Here is a 21,699-nt window from a genome sequence, read left to right on the forward strand (position 1 = left end):
TGCTGGGAGGAGGGAGAACAAGCCGAGCACTTCAATCCGCGCCAACAGACAAAAGGGGGAACGGTTCAAAAGGGATTTCAACACTGGGACCTTCGTCTGAACCAACAGGACCTTACAGGACATTTATGTCATTTGATCGCTGACTCGCAGAGGTAAGGCTGTGTTTCTCATTCATTTAACCTAAAATACCTCAACTGACTGAAATATGTGCCGTTTGTGAAATGATAACAGCAGCAGGTGGCTACCAAGGTCCAAGAAAATACACTTTACTGCTGAGTATGTTTGAATGAACGAAGCACCTGTTACAGGCTGCATGCAGAATAAGAAATAAAGCTGGGATTCAAGTTACTAAAAATCCATTAATAGGACTGATCACGTTAAGCTGTGTTTGATGTGTTACATGTTATAAAATCATTTGTTCATTGACCCTCATGTCATCCATTGATCGGTCAGTCAGTGGCCATGGAAACGTGGAGATTCATCTATTTTAAAGGGATAGTGATGCATTAGTCCTCCTCTTTGAATTAAATGCACACTTTTTCCCTCATTTGTAGAAGCCCCATTTGTAACAACTTCAAGCACACAAATGAAAAGCTAATTATTAACATTATGACAAAACAACATTACGGTTCAACCTCTTCAGCTCAGTTTTCCGATGCGGCCCTCAGATGAAGACGTGGACTTCCACTCTAGCATACCAGGTCCAATGGATATAATGGTGGCTGTGGTCTACTCTGTTTTCGGTGAGTAAAAACCCATTTAGTCTTTGTTTTAATGCTATAATATTCAACACATACCTAGTAACACAGATACTTCTGTCTGTCAGTTTTCCACGAGTCACAGCATGAAGCGAGCTCACGCAGTGCAGCCTTTTTTCCTCTGTATTTTTGGTTGTTAGTGTTACACATTCCCCTTCAACTTATATATAATTTGATGTAGATGCATCCCTTCCATCTACATTTACTCTGTTTATGTATGAACTCTTCAAATGCTTACTCAGACGTGCACACATCAGTTTACAGAGCCAGTGAGGCAGCTTTTAACTCATCCTCCAATAAGACTGGCCGTGTACTGAAAGAGAAAAAGAAAGGAAACCCACTGCTGAGGTCACTGACTATTGCTGGTTGTTCAATAGCAACCACGATTCCACCAGAACACGAGAATATTCACGCCATTGTTTTACAAAAATGCTGCAAAACACGTTGCAAAGACAAGAAAAGAAATCTGCCGTATGTGGGGTATTTCTTCATAGGGACATATGTAAAAATATCCCTTTGTGATAGTTAAAATACCCTAAATGCTCTTGGTTCTTTGATATTAGCGCACATAGTCAGCACTCTGAACATTTCATGTGTTGTGCAGGAGTGTGTTCACTGGTTGGCAACAGCACCCTGCTGTACGTCTCGTACAAGAAAAGGCACCTGCTGAAGCCAGCCGAGTTCTTCATCATCAACCTCGCCGTTAGTGACTTGGGCCTGACTCTGTCGCTCTACCCCATGGCGATAACCTCAAGCTTCTACCACAGGTATTACACATGGCACCTAGTGGAGCATTAATAGGGATCAAAGCAGAGGGACGAGTGTCCATTCCCACCACCGGAGAATGGACGACTTTCATGTGAAACTCGTGCTGTGGGGAAGATTGTTTATTTTGTAGGTTACACTTTTAAATCAGACAGCCTTTCATATCCCATGGTTCATTTAACTGTATGGTTGGTTAGCGGTGTGATTGCCTGTGGCTTCACAGATATGGAGTGTCATGTATTCTCTTTTCCCTCTCGCCCTCTCCTCCATTCGTCTCTCTTCTTGGTTTCTCTTTCTCACATAACCTCTCATGCAGGTGGCTGTTTGGGAAAACAATGTGCTCCCTGTACGCTTTTTGCGGCATATTCTTTGGCATCTGCAGCCTCACCACTCTAACCCTGCTGAGCATGGTGTGCTTTGTGAAAGTATGCTACCCGCACTATGGTAAGTCTACAGATAAGCTATTTATGTCCAATGAAATGCCACAGGATTAAGCATCACAGCTGATTGTAGATTCATCTGTTGGAGGACACTAAATTATACCCCCCATATAGAGCCATGCACAATGGCTTTCTTTCCAGCGGCTGCACTCAAACCGTATTACTCGTGGTGTTAGTTAACACTCAGCAATAGAGCTTTCTTTTTGATGTCATAAACATTAATCAATCATTACAGACTTCCCTTTGAAATGTGGCAAGTTGCATTCATTTAAATTTGTTTCTCTTTTTCCCTAAGAATATTCATAAAAGCACTTATTTCTTCTGACCACTTAAGTAACATCACTGGTCATTCAATCACCTCGTATTGCTTATGGTTAACCTGTTGCTGCAGGCTATCTAGACACCAGTCGTTCAACTGCTCACGATCTACCTGAGCGAGCTTGGCAATTAACAATCCAGATGAACAATCAAGTCACATCGATTATAACTGCCAAGCTTGCTGTAACCATAAAAAAAGATATGCTAGCTGCAGAAACTCTAACCTGAAACACATCAAGTTTGACAAACCTCTCAACTTCACGCAGCAGCAGGCCTTTCTGAAGATCTTCAATTTTAACCGCTTAAACTATTTACATCACTTTTCATTGATACAAGTAAGAACACAAATGACTTGTGATGAAAACATAATTTCACTGTAACTGCATATTGTTTTTCTTTGGAATCAGAAAACAATGTATTTGTGAAACCCTTAAAACCTCCCGATAAGTTGCTCATTATATTGGTGTACCTCAAGGTTCAGCACTGGGTCCGCTGTCACTTAGTTTGTCCTTAAATAACCTACCTAAAGTGTATCCGCCTACTGTAGCTTGGCAGCTGTATGCTAATGATACGGTCGAAATGCTAAAAAAAAAACAGAAGTAAGCCCCAGAGGAACCATCCATGGTCAATACATGACAGGTGTCTAACATTCAAAGTGTAGTTGTGCCAGAATCTTTCAGCGCATGTATAATAAAATCTACTTTTCTTTTCATAGGGAACAGGTTTAACTCAGTTCACGGGCGTCTGCTCATTGCCTGTGCTTGGCTCTACGCCCTGTTGTTTGCCTGCTGCCCGCTTGCCCACTGGGGGAAATACGGACCGGAGCCGTACGGCACCGCCTGTTGCATCGACTGGCGCCGTTCCAATCAGCACTCTGCGGCCCGTTCCTATACTGTGGTGCTGTTCATCTTGTGCTACATCATTCCATGCTGTGTGATTGTTGCTTCTTACGCGAGCATTCTGGTCACAGTGCACGCATCCCGCAAGAACATGGAGCGCCATGTGTCGAGGCACACACACATGAGCAGCCTCCAGACAATTATTGTGAAGGTAAGAGGAAAGTCTGACCAACCAATATCATTACATCGATCATGTCAAAGATATGAACTGGTTTATATACTATGTTTATATTCTACTATTTAGTGCTTTTAATATCCTTTAAAACACTGGGCATATTTTGGGGAGTTTTTCCTGTGCCGATGTGAGGGTTTCGGGACAGAGGATGTTGCATGTGTACAGACTGTAAAGCCCTCTGAGGCAAATTTGTAATTTGCGATTTTGGGCTATACAAAATAAAATGAATTGAATTGAATTGAATTGAATTGGGCAGCAGGCCGAGAATATCAAAGCTCCTCCTCAAAGACAAATGTCCTTTAGTGAGAGTTCTTCACTCCATTCTACGAGGAAATTGGCCTGAATAGATCCTCCAGTGATGGAGATCCTGATTAGCAGGAACTGGCTTTGGTTGTTGTGCGATGGACCAGGAGGTACTGATAAATGATCATCATCATCGGCATCATCATCATCGTCATAAGCCTTTCAGAATAACTCGTTGGAAGAAAAGGTTGATGTTGGACAATAAGCTTTTCAGGTGTAAAGATTAGGCTCAAATTCAGTCCGCCATCCCAGCCAGTCCCTGTTTAGATTGTATCTCGTGCTTTTAAAAGATAAGTCAGGTGAAATCTTTATTTTTCTTATAGTCACCAGATAACCCACAGCTGAAAGTAAACTCCGACAAAAGCAAATTTAGTCTTGTTTGACACCCAAAATTTGTGGGAAACTACAGTGTCACTAACGTCTTGGAAGCTTTTTTTGAACATGATGGCATTTATATCATAATCAAATTGGAAGGTTATGTCTCTTCTTTCTAATGTATATTGTTGAATTTATATATATAAATTCCACTTTTCCCTCCTGTGATCTTTCCCCTGCAAGCTTAGCGTTGCGGTCTGCATCAGTTTCTTCGCCGCGTGGAGTCCATACGCGGTGGTGTCGATGTGGGCGGCCTTCGGACACATTGAGAACATCCCTCTTCTGGCATTCGCCTTGCCGGCCATGTTCGCCAAGTCCTCTACCATCTACAACCCAATCATCTACCTGATGCTGAGGCCGAATTTCCGCAGGGTGATGTGCAGGGATCTGGCCACTCTGTGCAACGCCTTTCTGAAGGACTGCCTCTGCCATCAGTGGCCAGCGAAGTGCTGCACCAAGACAGAGATCGGTGCCAAACGTCCCTCAGTCCACAGAAAGACTCACCAATTCCCTTCATCCAACTCCTGTGCGCAGCCTCCTATGGCGGCATTGAAGGATCACGGCTGTGAGAGGTGTATGGATGCTTTTGAATGCTTCAGACACTACCCTCAAAAGTGCAGCATCGCTAACTTCGCTGCCAACGGGGACCCATGTAGGGATCAAGACACTCCACTTCACCGAGCACACGAGCAGAAGACTCAAGGCGTGTGCCACAAGAAGTCTCTGCTGGCCATCATGTGTGCAAAAAGGACTTCAGAAATAGACAATTTCCAAATCAATTTGGAGATGGTTCCAGGGCATGCCAAAGTGGCTTGGCCCTGATGTTTGACCTTAATTCAAAATGTTTACAGGTAATCTCTGGGCAGGTTGTGTTCTTTCAGGTGTGGAATTACTTCATATTTTCAGGGAATCTATTTAGCAATGCTAAATGCTTCTTGAGTGTTTTGACAGAAGCAAAGAAACGTATTTAATTTTGGTCTGTACTTTTTTTTAGCTGATTTACATGACATTACATTACATGTCATTTAGCTGACGCTTTTATCCAAAGCGACTTAAAAGAAGTGCATTTCAACCATGAGGATACAAACTCAGAAGAGAAAGAAACAAGAAAGTGCAATTTCATCTAATAAGACGATTTACAACTTGTTATAGATAGGAGCCATTATAAGTACAATTTAAGTGCTACAATTCGTTAGTGTTTTTAGTGGAAGTATAGTCTGAAGAGGGGTGTCTTTAGTTTAAAGATGTAAAGGCTCTCTGTGGTCCTGATGTCATCAGAGAGCTCGTTCCACCATTAAGGAGCCAGGACAAAAAAGAAAAGCCACTGGTAACCAGTGAAGAGAGCGACGGGTGGAGTAGTGAGGGAAAATTTAGGAAGGTTAAAGACCTTAAAGACATTCTGGATGAGCTGCAGAGGTGGAATGGCGGTAGCCAGGAGAGAGTTACAATCGTCAAGGCGGGAGATGACAATATCAGTATTTCTCCATATCCAGAATATTAATGAATCACAACTAAAGCAGAACTACTCCGCTTAGGATTGTTTATGAATGTGGTCTGATGAGATATGATTAAATAATCAAACAATCCAACAAATATTATCAGACACACTGGGTTCCTCTGGCAGAAACTAATGTATTCATGGGGATTGTGACAAGAGTCAAATTCTCTGTCAACCATCTTTTTAAGACGAAAAAAAGCTTATATGAGGAAACCTGAAGTGCAAAAAGGGGTAAAACTGTAGAATTCTAGAAGAACTCTAAAATCTAGAAAATAAGCACACAATGTGTTCAATCTATATCATGTCCCAACTCATCAGCTGCTAGCGTTGCCTTAATGAAGCCCAGGTGAGGCCCCAGGGGACCAGTGGGTGGACTGGGAACAGTGGGAGCGTGACAGCCACTGATGACTAGCGACTAATGACGGAGTCATTGATACTACTCGTCGTGAAAGTGGTGTACTGTGGCATGTTTTTGGTGATTTCCGTGGTCAGGACGGTCGTCTGGTTATGCACCAGCATACGTGTGAGAGTCGTCTCATTAGAAGAGCTGTGGTCCTCCACTATACCAGCGTGTATGGTTTGCACTTGACACGTACAGGTATGTGGTTCATGATGCTTGATCAATTATGTGTCTGCACACTGTGTAGAACACAACGCTGCTACATATGATTATTATTATTATTATACTGCACGATATGTTTGTCAAACTGTTTGAATTCTGTATGTGTACAATGACAGTGTTTGTGTCTTTCCTTTGTCTGCTAAACCATGTTGCATATTGTATATGAGAGAAAGGGAAGAAAGACACATCACACAAACGATCTAAAATATGCAGCTGTAGATAAATCCATCAGAGGAGAAAGACCATCAAGTTCCTGTAACCCGTATTTTCTGGGGCATGGTTCCATTGTGTGGATTAAACATGATTGTGTTGGGATTCGGCCAATCCCTTTAGGGCCCAAACCATTAAAGAAGAAACTGCCGTTTCCGTGTCACGGCCACTCAAAGAAAGATCAAACTTCATTAACTGTTATCCACTGTTATCTAATCTAATTTTGTTTGGAATATTCTCGTTCTGATTCTTAATGACCTGTCACGTCATAGGGCTCATGCGAGCTGTTTTTAACTTAATTAGATTTAATTTAATGCCTCAACAGGATACATTTTTGCAAGCATCCCATATCTGATAGAACAAGGATGTAATTATTGTTAAGAAACTGCAAAACCTGTTCACATTTGGATCCGAAGATTTTATCAATAATCCCTTTTGATGAGGGGGGGGGGGGTGATTTTCTTGTGTTTACTGATTATTTAACTCAGTAGGTGAAAAAGAACAGAAAAGGCATCACACTATCGTCACATCTGTAATCCATTAAGCAGGACTTCAAAAGGGAAAAGATTTGGGAGTAAAGATAATTTGGACAAGATCCATTTTCTCCAACGTACTCAGACATATTGTGATGACAGTATCTATTTTTACTAGGGCCGGGACTTTAGCGCGTTAATTACGATTAATTAATTACAATGTGAATTAAGATGAATTAATTACACAAAAAATAACACATTAAACATTTTTTACGCATTTTTACACTTATTTTTTGCACCGCGGAACGTTTCTCACTGGATGAGTTTCGGAGGACCGATTATACTGGAGCACCAACTAGCGTTCATGACTTCAGACAACAACAAACCACAGTGTACATGAACGAAGAAGCTGACGAGACCGTGTCGGTTGGCCCCGTGAATGGGAAATCTTATTATAATAAACACATGGATGGAAGCGTCGATAAGAGCGTGGTTGTGTGCAAGCTGTGCAACAAGGAATTCACATCGAGCCTCAAGTATCACCTCAACGCAAAACAATTAGCAGCTAGCGTGGACGTTAGCCCCACTCCGGGTACAAGGACCCACACCCAACCCACACTGCACCAGATGACTGGTTTAAGGACCAGGGTAACTAGTCCACGTCTGAAAAAATAACCAATGTTCTGAATGTACTTGAAAGTATTGGTCTACTTAAAAAAACCTAGTTTACAGAAGGTCTACTTACCTATAGGCTACCTGAATTTCTGAAAGTAATATATTTCTAAATATGCTATTTATACACTGGAATTGGTTGAACAAAAATAAAAATCCAAGTGAAAAAAATTACTTCTCACTGTTCTCAGGTCAAATATTTATGCAATTAAAATGCGATCAATTTCGATTAATTAATTACAAAGCCTCTAATTAGATTAATATTTTTAATCGAGTCCCGGCCCTAATTTTTACTATTAATTTGGGGCTTTAATGTGATCATGTCTATGTTGGGTCCAAAGCTTCACATTATATGTGTCTCTATTGCACATCAGATTGTCACTTGAGTCCTGAAGGGAAATGTGCTTTTAAGTGATGTGTTATTTTGGGTTTCCCAATTCAATAGCATATTGAGTCAGAAAATAGCAATTATCTTTGTCTACTACATCTCAATGTATTTCGATTCGGATGCTTAAAATAAGATCTGTTTCTCAGTGTTGATATGGTTGATTATTCAATCTCATTTAGAAGTGAAAGACGTGAAGAAGTTTTCATTATATTAATACCCATTAACTAGTTGCATGCAATAACTAACAGATCAGAAGTAAATACTGAACTAGTAACAATATCAGCGGAAACTGGTCAGTGCGGTCCTTGAAATAAATTTCATTTGGAATTTGAAGTATAATGTTTCAAGTATCAAAATGGTGTTAAAACAGAATCAGGTTGGGGGAAAGCTACTTTTTAGGGAGACCTACCTTGCAATTGTAAGACCCAGTGCGAAAAGTTACAGTGGATTTGAAACAGAACAGAGACAATCTCATTGTTAGGTGGAGAAAAGTGCAGCACAGCACGCGGATTTCAGCCCAGTAAATCCACTAACTAGACTAACTAGACTGAAGTGGCTTGTTAGTCATTCATATACCTTTACAGTAATTTGGGGAAATAAGTGCAAATACAGTAATCCAAAGCAGTACCCCGATAGAGAACACAAACTTACATCTACTCATGAATATATGGTCAACAAGGGCTTGGATGCATAAAAATGACAGTTTATTTTTTTACCTTCTTATCGACAAATGTACCTGTCTTTTGACAGGTATCCTCTGGTTATCCTACAGGATGATTCCATTCTTTATTTAAAGCTACAGCAACAGAAGAAAATTATAACGGCTTTCCCAACACAACCCTTGAAAATACCAATGTTTCTCTTGAAAATTTGACTTTTGTATCAATTATTGCATTTCATCTGCCACATAAATACAAAAAGGCAATGATTACTTGATACAGAAAATACAATGATTATGAAATCCTATGATAGAGAGAGTCATTTATTGGAAAAGGCACCGAGAGCTTATAGACTGTCAGAAAAAAAATTCCAGTAATGGTTTTATCTGAATGAGCGAATCAGTTACCGTGAGCCCTGTGGTTATTGTGATGATCAACAAACAAAGATAAAGCTGGCTTAAGCTTAGATAAAAGTAAACATTTTCAATACTTTAGCACCAACATTCTACGCACATGTATTCAGAGACAATACTTGCGGCACAAAAATGATGCGGCACAAATTGCTTTTGGTTTGTTAAATGTTTCATTCCATTCCAAACCATTTAGAAAATGTATTTCTAAATTTGATGATGAGGTGGAAAGGGCATCACACCTAGGAGGAAGAACAGCAGGTGTCCAAAATGCTGTGGATGACGTCTACCTTTACGTTTCCCTCCAGAGCACGACAAAGCTTCCCAATAGTGCAGCCCAGCCTTCCCTTCTTCATTTTCCAACTCTCCAGCATCTGGTGCACCATCTCTGGCAGGCCGTCGCGGTCACAGTCGTGCTCGATGGTCTCTATTTCCACGCCGGTCAGACCCAGTCGCCGCGCACAGCGCTTCCATTTGACTCCCACGTTTTCCCTCACCAGATCCAGGTGGTCCTCGGTCACAGCGCAGTCCTCTGAAAGACACACAGGACAAATCGATCGGGTCCAATGAGAAACCGTTTCCAGTTCCAACTCTGATTCCCACACAACGCTGGGTGAAAACAATGCCTCAAAAAACCTGATCTGCGAATTGATTGATAATGAAAACGAATGTTAGCTGCAGATCTAATAACAAACAATCGTGTTGGCAAATCGAGCAGCAGCAAAACAAGTGTTGCAATGACTTACCATATTTCACAATGCGTTCTCTGATGGAAGGGGCAGCTGGGTCCAATGGCACCGACTCTAAACTACTGATGGAATCAAAACTCCTGATAAGCATCGTGTTGTTGCTCCCAATCTGGATGCCGCTGGCATTCTTTATCATAAGGGATGCTGCAGCGGGCACAAAGCAAGAAACCCAGACACGAGAGTCAAAAGGTGAGCACCTCAGGCCTCAGAACCGCTTCAACAAACAGGCATGTTAGTATGTACCTGGATCTTGCTGTGAGAAGCTCTGGGGCAGGAGACGCCCAGGACTGAAGGCAGGAGCGGATGTCTCAGACACAGGGTAAGCTGGACACGACTGCTGGCGGCCATAGTGGGAAAGGGGATGCTGCTGGTTGAACTGCGATAGAGAAGGAGAGCTGGCAGACGTCGACATGGAGTTCAGGGACTCGTCCCCGGGGCCCGCCGTGGGGCGATAACAAGCCTCTTCCTGGCTGGTGGGCTGCACGGGCCCAGCCTTTGTCCAAGAATGGACCGAGGACGCGTAGGAAGGTCTGTATGGTTCTGGTTGCCTGGCGACGTAATCTGAAGGGCTGACGTGGTTGGGCAGGAGAGGATTGGAGTTGCTGTGACGGAGGCAGCCCTGCTGGTCGTCGCGGTAATAGCTGCCATGTTTGTGGTACTGAAGCTCCCGACCCAGTTTCTCCTCCAGAGCGGAAGGCATGTCGTCTGTCTTCGCGTCCGTCTGGACAGACTCAACGGGCGGCTCGTGTTGGAGGCCGTGCATGTCCTCAATACTGGCTTCAACCGGCTCGGGTACACTTCTGTCTGAACTCACCAAAGGAGCTGGGCAATCTGCAGGGTGAGGAGAGAGGTTGAAGCGATAAAGGCCCTGAATCCTTTTCAAAGACGCGTCTTGCATTTGGAACATTGATTAGAATATTAGCGAGTACAGAGTAGTCAGGCCTTCAAGGTCACCAACAGTGCTCACCAGCCAATAAACTATCCTGGGTCATGGACAAAGATTTCATCTTCTCAATGAGTTCCTCTGGACCTTCATAGATTTCCTGCAGACAAATCCCAAGCATTATTACATGTGAAATATCCATAGTTTTCATCTGACTATCTATTAATCTCAAATCTACTGCTTCTTAACCACGTCCAATCCTTCTTTAGAACATATATTTGATACATACCCTTAATTCCAGTAAATCGTCCTCTACGTGGGGCTCAAGCTTTTCCGCGTAGACAGGAAGGAAAAAGTCGTAACCCTCTGCGAGCAAAGGGAGGGAAGTGATGAGACATAATCAACTGAAGGGATCACATGCTTGAAACTCAAGTTAGGGTTTAAATACCAACCTTAATTAAACACAGTACCAAAAACTCAAGGACAGATGACAGAACAGCAGCAGAATTATAGCACAATAATGTTATGTTACAATAATATTATAATAACCTGTATGTTATGTTATATAAATAATATGATAAGAACATACGCTCTAATGTATGAAACACAATCCTTAACTGCACCTTTAAATGTGGGCCGTTGCAGCGGATTGTGACCCCAGCACCTCTTCATAAGCTGAATCATCTCTACGAGCGTGTCGTGTGGAATGAGGCTCTCCTCCGGTCGTTCCCCTTTCTGGACACACTGGCTGATTTGTTCTTCACTCCTCGCATCTGGACAAAGACACTTTGGTTGTCTCCATGAGGTTAACCGTAAGCGGTTTGAAACTGTGAATATGGTCTGATTTAACTTAACAACAGATAACAATTATTATTCATGGGTAAAACGCGCTTTATCATCAGGACTTCCCAACTCACTTGCATAGGGCTCTTCCCCCGTGAGGATCACCCAAACCACAATGGCAAAGCTGTAGACGTCGGACTTCTCGGTGGAGGCTGTGTGTACACTCTCCAGGTGCTCAGGGGCCATGTAGCTCAGGGTGCCGGCCCCTCTCACCTCTGCTGAGGAGCCCATGCGACTCCTCTTGCGAGATTCCTCCTTCGTCAGTCTGCTCCATGTCAGGCTGGTGGCCAGGCCAAGGTCTGCAATCTAGAAAACACGCAACGGATGCTTCAGGTTACCATGGCGGCACGTGCTCGGCTGTCCCACACGTGTCGTGGGCTTTTTGTCACATACCTTGATGTGAAAATCCTTGTCCACTAAAATGTTTCCTGGCTTGATGTCCTTGTGTATGACTTGTCTTTCCGTGAGGTACACCATCCCTTCCAAAATCTCTGAGATGAATCTGCCCTTGATGGATAGCGGCACCGCGACCTGGGAAGATTTTTGTTTTTGTATAAATGCATCCATTCCTTCAGCTGCAAACTGTGGATGAACTCTGGAGGAGCTGATGGAGTTTCAGGTATTAATTGGACAACTCATGAGGTGCTGACCGTATCGAGCATGCTGGACAGGTTGCCTCTGGGGATGAGTTCCATAACTAGTGAGCAGTCTCTGTCTTCCATGATCACACCCAGCAACTTCACCACCCGTTCATGGTTCAGGCTCGCCATGATGTTGCCCTCCTCCAGCAGCGACCTTTGACTCTTCCTGGGTTGATGGGAGGTAGAAATAGTGTCAAAACCTTACAGATGGTTCAGGGGGAATCTGGGACGCAACAATGCGATAGTTCCTTTTAAAGCGGATCCGATGTCAATCATGACGAGATTGATCCCCATCAAATAGTGTGACAACATCATAATAGAATTCTAAATCTCTGCTATCAAGTACAATAATTCAGACATCCACCAACTCAATATTTAGGGCCACAGAAAATCCATACACAAAAATGTTATAAACAAATAGGAGTGAGCTCCGGACTATGGAATTTAGGTTCAGGGAAACAAATAAGCATTTGGAGCAATACTTTAAATTTTAAGTTCTCCAGGACGTATAGAACAATCAGAGAGCCCATTTGCACCACTGTGCTGAAAAACATCATCATTGAATACCAGGTCATCATTTTGAGAAGGTCTCTCGTGACATAAGGGTCGTTTTTGTTTCACCACAGTGGCCTAGAAATGGCCTTTGACTATGTCAAAGAATTTAAAGTAGAAAGTTGTTCTCGATGGAGAGGGGCAGTACAGGAAAGCACATGCATGAATCTGAATGTGAGTCGTTACAGCATCGTTATCTGAAAAACCACATCCGCATCCCAGAGAAAAGGAGGTGTTTACATCTGAGCTTCTTCCTAAGGAACAGCGCGCGGGTCGACGCACTTTGCTATGAACTAAAACTACGAAGTGTTCAGCACATTGCTGCTCCGACATCGCGCAGCAGACGAGCCTCTCTCTCTCGAGTTGTGCGAAGCCCGAGCGAAGAGGCGCATGACGCGGGTCTCCATTCCTGCGCGCGGGGAATACCCGGCCGACCGGGCAGAGAAACACGCACGGAACTTACACGCTGCTTAACGGCCCCGTGTACATAGTCTTCAACACCACCTGGCCGAGGGTCACGTGGTAGCACAGGTACACTTCTCCAAAGCTTCCGTAGTCCAGGGGCTCTTTTTTAATGAGATCGGCCGACCTCATATGGAGCGCGGACTGCGGCGCGGTGGCCATCGCCGGTCAGGCGAGAGACAAACACACGGCTCAACAACACTCATAACAAAGTGGCTACAACTGGCATGCTAACACACGAAGCAAGACAAAAACAACAAAACAAAGAAACAGAAAATGCAAACACTCGGATGAGACGCGGGGGGAGACCGGTGTGTGTGTGCCGAGCCGTCGGAGTGAGTGCCGATAATCCAGGAAGTTTTCGAGAAGTGAGGAGCAATGACGTCCGAAACCGAAACACAGTCGAGGAAGTAAGAACAAAAAAAAATAATTCCCTCTTAATCATTTCCCTTGTTAGTCAAATTCACTGCTTTCTGTCGGGTAAAATAAATGCAAATGAAGCAATTCTTCTTAATAAAAAAAAAATCTTTATAATAAAATAATTAACTAAATGATTCACCACATGTATTAATATTAACGAAATGATTCACCACATGTATTAATATTCTCCAAGACTATTTAGAAAATAAACACTAGATTCCTTTTATTGTATATGTTGTTTTGCCATTGTGAATAGTGCTCTAGTAATGAGTTCGAAAAACCGGAAATGAGTAAACATCTGTGCACTTCCGGTTTGATCGCTTTTGAAGTCGGATTTCTTTTAAGGTTTTTGGTTGGATGGCGAAAATATATCAGTGGTCGAGGTTGAGCGATTTGAACGTTTTCTTCTATATAATGTTGCGATGCTCACTTCTGCGGGTTGGCCAACACAAATTTATATTATGCAGAAATGAATCCAGTCTTTTCTGATTCATAAATACATGAGTGGCTGCAACTTCTGTTTTTCTCAGAATTTCTATCTTGTCAATTCTAGCAAATCCCCCCGGATAGTATGTTATTCAGGAAGGAACTTAATGTGTATCAAAAATATGACAATAGTATATAGTTAATTCGAGTTTAAACATTGGAAGAGATATGTTTTAAAATCTGAAAGGGTTCAACGGAGTTGCAAATTTATTTTAAGGTACTGAAGTATGTAAAAGCAAAAAAAGTTTATTTGACGTATTGTTTCATATTAACAATAAAAGCATTTTACTCCTTACACTACATATTTTGCTTTACTGCACCGACTCCAAATACTGTTTTTCTTGCCCATTATTTGTGTAAGGAGGTCGGACGCGGCAGAAGCAACAGACATAGACATAATGTAAAATTAATTTGGCTTTATTGCTTGCAGTGTTGATGTTCTCAAAGTTATTTTACAGTGAACCCCTGTGGTTGTACTGCGTCACTGCAACTATGCCCAACATTTTTGCTCCAGCCGACCCAGAGCAGACGTAATATGGAAATATTAATACCCCGCACCCACGTTCCACCCAACAGCACCCAACATACACTCTACTCAGTAGCTGCTGTAACTATCCCCTCTGGCGTGGCCTTCAGGCTGTTACCATCCCTATGTGGCAGAGAGGGATATAGGTAGAGTTCTTTATACATGGAGACATACAAAAAGGGACAAACTAATCATTTTCAAAACACAAATGTGGTGCAAAATAATGCAGATTCATTCATTAGGTGAAGACAGTCATAAAGCACTTTCAAAAGGTATACAGGTCAATCAATTGTATCTATTGGTCAGGGATCCAATTAACTAATAATAAAAGGTTAATTGTTAGGGCTGGACAATAAGACCAGTAAATTGGTAACATGATGAATTGATATTTTAGTCTAAGTAATTATGTTTTAACAAAACACTGCACAATGTTTATTTTCTCCCGTAAGCCAACTTCTAATATTTATCATCCCGTCCCATTAACATAAATGTTTTTATAATGTATACATGTTTATACATATATATAGGTTATAATAAAAAAAGTTAAACAGAGACAATCACCAATTCTGAAAGGGGTCAATCCTTGTTGTGACTGTAGAAGTATGAAGCAAACTACAAGCCCATGAGTGGACTTCACCAACCCTTATACAGGGGCTTGACCTATCTCCATGACAATCTGCTAATAAAGACATGTTGGTCAGACCAGTTTACAACCATCTTCCATGCTTCATATCCAGCTGTATTGCATCACTCCAAATAAGCTTCCTCACTCATACCTGGGACATGCCGACCTGGGGGTTTAACTGGTGCGGCTCTGCCTGTCGTCTTGGCCAAATAAATAGAAAAACACAGAGAAAGACGCGGGAGGGGGGAGCGGGTATGTGTTTTGGTTTCATGGCAAGTGGAACCTTCGTTGACATATTACGACGCTAATGTGGTTTCCGTGGAGGCCGCCAATTCCGTGGAGGCCGCTTCTGTGGGGACTGTGGGGTCAACGGCGGGCCCGGCTGTGACCGTGACCGAGGCTGTAGGAGCGGAGGTGGAGATGGGCAGGAGGGGGACCACTCCATGGGGGAGGAGAGGCGGCAGCTGGGAGGGCAGCATGGTAGGTAGAAGGGGTAAGGGGGCCAGGCCTGGGAAGTTGAGGGGTGGCAACGCTGCCAGAGAGGGTCCTAGAGAAAAATATTTTAAAAAGAGTGATGTCATGCTCCGAGTCTACGAATGAAATGGAGATTGTGCATCAGCGACTTTAGAGGCAGACGTATACCGCTGAAGGACAATCATATTCAGATTAAAATAGCCAGATCTTTCACGGTGAATGAACCCTTCTTTTGTCTACCTGTACCTCCTGCTGATCCTAAGGTGCCACCGCCTGCTAGTGACATGGCGCTGAGGTCTGGGAGAGGCAGGTTGAGGTTGGGCAAGTTGGGAAGCGGTGGTAAGCCACCTGGCAGGGGCATCAGACCTACACGAGGAGACACAATCATCATTAATTCATTCTCAAAAGATGCCAGCTACGAGGCGCTCCTGCTACTTTACAGCAGTGAAGCCACTTTGGAAGTGAAAATTGTGAAAAAATCTGCTAAAAGAGGAACATTCTACGATCGAGAAGAGTGGATCTTGTTTTAAAAGGGGAAACACACAACACTTGGACAGTGAGTGAGGGGCTGTGTCTGTTTGGAGGGTTTTTGGTAAATCTCGTTACGTTAGATCAGAAAACGACTTATTCCAAAGTCTGTCGAGCTTCTGGTGGCAACTCTAGCAGCCAAAACAAGCTAACAAGCCAAAACAAGCTAACAAGCCAAAACAAGCTAACAAGCCAAAACAAGCTAACAAGCCAAAACAAGCTAACAAGCCAAAACAAGCTAACAAGCCAAAACAAGCTAACAAGCCAAAACAAGCGAACTCGCCAGCCAGTTGCGAGCAAGTTGTCCAGCAGCAGTGAGCAGCTGTTCGGGTAGGCGTCGTTTTCAGGGTCAGTGAATGAATGTGTTTACTTGAAAAAGCAATACCGTGATATAACGGGATGCCGTCAGAATGTTTCTTAATACCGTGATATGGATTTTTGGCCATACTTATATAATAAAATAATTAACGAAATGATTCACCACTTATATTAATATTCTCCAAGACTATTTAGTAAATAAACATTCATTTACATGCTGTTTTGCCATTGTACCAGTTGAGCATGGTTTAAATGCTGCAGCCTACCTGAGTATTGTTGCTGACCATTCATCCCTTTATGACCACAGTGTACCATCTTCTGATGGCTACTTCCAGTAGGAAAATACACCATGTCACAAAGCTTATATCATCTCAAACTGGTTTCTTGAACATGACAATGAGCTCAGTGTACTCTAGTGGCCTCCAGTCACCACATGTCAATCCAACAGAGCACCTTTGGAATGTAGTGGAACAGGAGATTTGCGAATCTGCGGCAACAGCGTGATGCTAACATGTCGATATGGACCAAATTCTCTGAGGAATGTTTCCAACCCCTTGTGGAAAGTCTGCCACGAAGAATGACGGCAGTTCTGAAGGCAAAGGGGGTCCAAACCTTCACTAGCAAGCTGTACCTAATAAAGTGGCCGATGAGTGTATACACCTGTGGAGGAAGGGCTGTAATGCCTCCGCCACACACCAGCTTCTCCAGACGTGTTGTGTTTAAGGCTCTCTGCCTCAGCAGACTGATGACATGTGCTCTGAATGAAAACGTTGGGAAACCTCTCACCTGGTAGCGTGGACCCGGGGTGGAAGCCGGTGGTGGCAGGATTCTGTGAAGTGAGTGGGCTGAGGGCGTGGCAGGTGGAGGGGAGCAGAGGGACAGTGGGCAAACCTGGAGGGGAGGGTCACACAAATTAAAATAAATGTTCCATCCCCCAAATAGTTTACAAGCTGAATGGGATGGAGTAATAGGAACTGAAATACCTGTCTGCAGCTCCCTGGGCATGGTGGGCGGGGCCGAGCTGATTGACAGGCTAGACAATGAATCTTCAAGGCCAGTAGGGACGGCAGGTCCAGTACCTGGAGGGCTCACTGCTGAGAGTTGGACCTGGAGGTGTTAAGGAGAAGGAGAAGGTAGAGGTGGTCAAGCAAAGAATGCTGCTGTCAAACAGACGAGTTGACATTTAATAAAATGGGCAAATAACTAATCAGATACATCCGCCTGCTTTGCTGCTCACATAAATCCGGCAACATGCATTTATAAAATGTGGACATAAGTTTGTATGAAGTGTGCGGACCTCAGTGAATCCATCCTTTAGCGGACTGACAGGCTCACTGGGAGAGTTTCCAGGGAAGCTGATCTTCTTCCCCTCCTCAAAGGGCCTAGTAGGAATCCTGTGGAGGTATCCATAGCCAATCCCACATCCAAGACTGGAAGAAAAGAGAGGTAATTCAGAACCAAATTGACCAATTTTACTATTTCAGATTTGCCCGGTTTCATTCCACTAAATAAATGCCCATATTTTAGCTTCCCAAAAAAAGTGCCAGATTAGGGGTGAGTTTAAGAAGACTGGCGGAGAGGCTAGCTTAACCTAGCAGTCTAAATTTCTGACCTGTGAAGCGCTACAGCCAATATAAAATGTGTTTAGGGAAAACTTGAGTTGGGTTGGCCTGCTTTTAATGAGCAAATTAGGAATTTAACAACAGCGGAGTACTTTATCTTACAAATGGATTCAATCGTAATATAATTGTATTTAATACCTTCCTACAATAAATCTAAAATACATGTGCTTGAATTGATTTTTCAGCCAGATGGCCATTCCTGTGTTGGGAATTCATTTAAATAGAGACGTCACTTATGTCCCTGTCAAAGATACAGGAAAATAACCATATGAATGGAGAATAGGGAAATAAAAATGGTAGCAAACATGACAACAACCAGAAACTAAACGGCCCTAGCTGCAAAGGCATCAACACTTACTTCTCAACCTGCAATAGTAACCATATGAACACTTGGGGGCAGTGGAAACAAGTTGTGAGCTCAATAGAGACACATAAATACATGCTACGCAATTTATATCGTATTTTGAATTAATCATTGTTTGCATCTACGTTTACTTCCAGTTTTCTGCTTCTCTGCTGTTGTATTGTTGCATTACTGCCACGTTGTCCAGCGGCACAGTGTGAAGGAATGTGTGTTAAATAAAACAAACCCGGCCCGTCCACAGAAAACAACTCCACGGCCCTATTTATGGTCAAAATGTCCACAAGGAATCTTTGAGCTTAGGTGGCAAACTTGTTTGTGAGAAGCTGCTTATTACCCTTCCAGCAGTAATAGAGACACTTTATCATTTGGAGAAGAGACATATTCACTCTCCAGATAGTGGTTTTTCATTCTCCAACAACCACAGAAAGTTCTTCCAATGCAGGAATGTAAAGGAAATATGAATTGTAGCTGCTTTAAATCAGCATATTCAGACGACCATCATGAAAAAATAATACGGTAACTGCCGCTTTGTTGGCAGTGTCCGTATGTAGTTACCTTCCCTCTCCTCCCCAGGCACTGTTAGGTGTGATGATCACTTCTCTGCAGTTGTCTGTGTCGGTGTTGTACACATAGAGCTTCAGTCCTTTCCCCTCATGGCTTTCTATTAGAGAGAACAGGTCCTCAGACTGCAGATAAAGTCACAGAGAGGAAGATTAAATTAGGAGACGCAGAATCTCAAGGATTATCAGTTGGTGAATGTTCAGGAGTGACAGCTGCAGGGACCATAAGTGACCATAAACTACCTCATTCATAACGGTGTCGGCTCCAATGATGTAGTCTGTGTGTGGCCGTAAGCCAGCAAGGGTTGCTGGGGAATTAGGCTCTACTTCCTGGACAAGAGAAAAAGGGCAGAATAGGTTTACAAACAGTCATTGCGCCACTTAAAACAATACGGATTAGAATTAGAGTTTACTCACCAACACATGCCAAACATTCTCATTGGCTCCTTCGAAGCTGCAGAAACGAATAGAGACACCGAGCAAGCCCTGCCCCCCCCACAGGTTGCTAGGGGTGACTGTAGACTCCCGCAGCTCCAGGGTCTTCGAGGAGTAAACCAGCATCTTGACTGGTTTCTCAACACTGGCTTTCAGCAAGTCTTTTAAGGTGTCATTGTCCTTGTTCTGTAGAAAAGGGAAGGAAGAAGAGCGGCAGGGCGATCATAAATAATGCAGTGTCTTATGACTTGTACTTGGTTCTGATAGAGACAGTTGCCGGCCTTCCTTACCAGTCTGGTGTTGTTGATGGAGACAATAAAATCAAAGAAAGGCTCCAGTCCTGCGCGGTGTCCTGGCGAGTTCTCCTGAACCTGCACAAAAACCAGAGAAAACTTGAGCTGCTGCCAGACTGCACACGATCACTTGATGCAATTAATGCAACTTCTTCCTAAGAATGTCTGAGATATTCTGCACATGCAGCAATAGACTGGACTTGATATGACCAACATGCAACAGAGCTGGGGCTTTAGTGACTTCCCAATCTGTTACTTTTATAAAAACAAACAGAGGGTCATACAGGTATCATTTAATAACCTCAGTGCCCAAAATACAGCCAAACCGGTAATACTTGTGTTATGCTGCTGTTACACTGCAGGACGGGCCCCCCACAATCTGTGGATGGGACCCGGGCCTCTGTGGTCTACCACTGAATTAACAAGTCAGTGTTTCCTAGTTGAGTATCGAGCTACTTACGCTGTCGTTTGCCGGCACTGATAAGTAAGCCTCGTTAGTGGGAGTTAGCTTGAAACTAGACCGGTCTACGGAGATATTTGGCGAAACACCAGAGAATAAACCCTTTGCTCTGGGCCACTGGTAAAACCAGCTTTGCAGCTGTCATTCAGTCTAGCGCCGCAGCTATCGTTGGCTAGCTCACACACTGGTGGTTAGCCTGTGGTAAGCGTAGGGCGGACATACACGGAGCATTTAACGGGACACCACGTGCGACTCTCAACTCAACGCACGCATCCTTTTTTTCTGACAGTGTTGGTGTTTTCCACACGGAGGCCCGAGCAGTCATCCCCGGCCTTTCGTCAACAAACAGCAGGGATTCATCCGCCTCTGACCGGATGCTAAGCTAACAGCCGGCTGTAGATGCTAAAAACTCACCCGGAGGACGTGGTAGCCCTCGGAGCCTCCTCCTGGTATCTCCACACTCTGCGCACCTCCCATGGTTTTACACTAGTACGGCTTTTTAGGTTTTAATGGCAGCTCGTTACCCAGCAGAGGTGAGAAGCCTTTCCACTTCCACACACCGGGTACACGTCGCCAAATGTTTAGCGGGGTGATGCGCATGCGCTGTTACGTGGCAGGAAATAACGCCTTTTCGATGATTCAATATCCAAATTCCAATTTTCCAAAAGGTTTATTCATGTTTAACGGTCATCTACATTCAATTATAGAGTTGCCATGAAACCAAACAACTAGCATATTTCAAAAGCACCACTGTAATTTCAATAAATACACTTTTTCTTATTAATTTATCAAAAAATGAATCTGATGTTTGGCATGGACATGCAGTTACTATACATGCAGTTGCATGTTACAATAGTGTGCTTAGAATCCCATCTGACCTTTTTAATATATTTTGTAACAGTCATTAAGTCTATAGTCAGCTCATGGATGATCATTACATTATTTTTGTAGACATTGCATCTCTATACTGATCATAGTTTTTAGGCGACACACACAGCCTTTAGGCCTTTTAGATCACCATTAGACTTTAATATAACACTGTAACCAAATTTGAACAAATGTGAACATGTAATAAGAATGCATTGTATTATTAGCACAAATTGTTTCTAAAAATTACAAACATACATCCCTCAAATCGCTTTCACTTATTGTCCAGATGAAGTTGGTTTTTGTTTCATGCAGAATTAACATGTTGGGGGTTTAATAAACTTTTAACCTACTTGGTCATTATTGTACTGTCTTCTGTCATGCACCATCCGCCAAGACAATTTCCATGTATGTCCAACATATTATGGCAATAAACGTTTCCTGATTCCTGATTCTACCACTGCATTGTATGGAACGATTCTATTTATACCAGAATTTTTTTTTGCCCCCTACTAAAATACGCCTAGTTGATTTTTATGAAACTTGACCCAGTCGCTCTGACATAATGTACATTTGATGTTTCAGTAACATATGTGAAGGCATGCTGTGCAGACACAGACTCACCA

At 43.1% G+C, this 21,699-nt stretch overlaps 3 protein-coding genes across 4 annotated transcripts; 1 reads left to right on the top strand and 2 right to left on the bottom strand.

Moving 5' to 3' along the window:
• Positions 1 to 655: 655 nt before the first annotated feature.
• On the top strand, positions 656 to 6,684 carry opn7a (opsin 7, group member a). The gene is made up of 5 exons (XM_037458278.2): positions 656 to 743; positions 1,363 to 1,525; positions 1,840 to 1,967; positions 2,997 to 3,331; positions 4,217 to 6,684. The coding sequence occupies exons 1-5, from the start codon at positions 656 to 658 to the stop codon at positions 4,853 to 4,855; spliced, it is 1,353 nt and encodes a 450-aa protein (XP_037314175.2). The 3' UTR covers positions 4,856 to 6,684.
• A 1,894-nt stretch (positions 6,685 to 8,578) lies between these two features.
• On the bottom strand, positions 8,579 to 13,622 carry ripk1l (receptor (TNFRSF)-interacting serine-threonine kinase 1, like). Its single transcript, XM_037458262.2, has 10 exons — positions 13,097 to 13,622; positions 12,091 to 12,247; positions 11,834 to 11,971; positions 11,515 to 11,746; positions 11,221 to 11,370; positions 10,887 to 10,963; positions 10,682 to 10,757; positions 9,958 to 10,545; positions 9,712 to 9,858; positions 8,579 to 9,497 (listed from the first exon to the last, which is right to left on the bottom strand). Exons 1-10 carry the CDS (start codon positions 13,255 to 13,257, stop codon positions 9,208 to 9,210), a joined length of 2,016 nt encoding a protein of 671 aa, XP_037314159.2. The 5' UTR covers positions 13,258 to 13,622; the 3' UTR covers positions 8,579 to 9,207.
• A 780-nt stretch (positions 13,623 to 14,402) lies between these two features.
• Positions 14,403 to 20,810, bottom strand: LOC119209182 (Golgi reassembly-stacking protein 2-like). 2 transcript variants are annotated; one of them, XM_037458286.2, is made up of 10 exons: positions 20,621 to 20,810; positions 19,744 to 19,824; positions 19,436 to 19,639; positions 19,262 to 19,348; positions 19,014 to 19,144; positions 17,770 to 17,902; positions 17,456 to 17,579; positions 17,259 to 17,363; positions 15,873 to 15,992; positions 14,403 to 15,699 (listed from the first exon to the last, which is right to left on the bottom strand). In XM_037458286.2, exons 1-10 carry the CDS (start codon positions 20,681 to 20,683, stop codon positions 15,449 to 15,451), a joined length of 1,299 nt encoding a protein of 432 aa, XP_037314183.2. In that variant the 5' UTR covers positions 20,684 to 20,810; the 3' UTR covers positions 14,403 to 15,448. The 2 variants fall into 2 exon arrangements, with proteins under 2 accessions (XP_037314183.2, XP_037314182.2); XM_037458285.2 differs by having other exon boundaries at positions 15,867 to 15,992.
• Between the last annotated feature and the right edge of the window lie 889 nt (positions 20,811 to 21,699).

The sequence above is a fragment of the Pungitius pungitius genome, chromosome 15 (assembly GCF_949316345.1).
Source record: "Pungitius pungitius chromosome 15, fPunPun2.1, whole genome shotgun sequence".
Lineage (NCBI taxonomy): Eukaryota > Metazoa > Chordata > Actinopteri > Perciformes > Gasterosteidae > Pungitius > Pungitius pungitius.

Excerpts from the sequence above, each read along its gene's own strand:
- LOC119209182 (XM_037458285.2), bottom strand. The coding sequence starts at position 20,683 with ATGGGAGGTGCGCAGAGTGTGGAGATACCAGGAGGAGGCTCCGAGGGC. Across the intron at positions 19,349-19,435 it reads AGAATGTTTGGCATGTGTTG|GAAGTAGAGCCTAATTCCCC; the intron begins GTGAGTAAACTC and ends TCTCTTGTCCAG. Across the intron at positions 17,580-17,769 it reads TAAAGGATGGATTCACTGAG|GTCCAACTCTCAGCAGTGAG; the intron begins GTCCGCACACTT and ends TAACACCTCCAG.
- ripk1l (XM_037458262.2), bottom strand. The coding sequence starts at position 13,257 with ATGGCCACCGCGCCGCAGTCCGCGCTCCATATGAGGTCGGCCGATCTC. Across the intron at positions 11,972-12,090 it reads TGTCCAGCATGCTCGATACG|GTCGCGGTGCCGCTATCCAT; the intron begins GTCAGCACCTCA and ends AAATCTTCCCAG. Across the intron at positions 10,758-10,886 it reads ACGATTTACTGGAATTAAGG|GAAATCTATGAAGGTCCAGA; the intron begins GTATGTATCAAA and ends ATTTGTCTGCAG.
- opn7a (XM_037458278.2), top strand. The coding sequence starts at position 656 with ATGCGGCCCTCAGATGAAGACGTGGACTTCCACTCTAGCATACCAGGT. Across the intron at positions 1,968-2,996 it reads AGTATGCTACCCGCACTATG|GGAACAGGTTTAACTCAGTT; the intron begins GTAAGTCTACAG and ends TTCTTTTCATAG. Across the intron at positions 3,332-4,216 it reads TCCAGACAATTATTGTGAAG|CTTAGCGTTGCGGTCTGCAT; the intron begins GTAAGAGGAAAG and ends TTCCCCTGCAAG.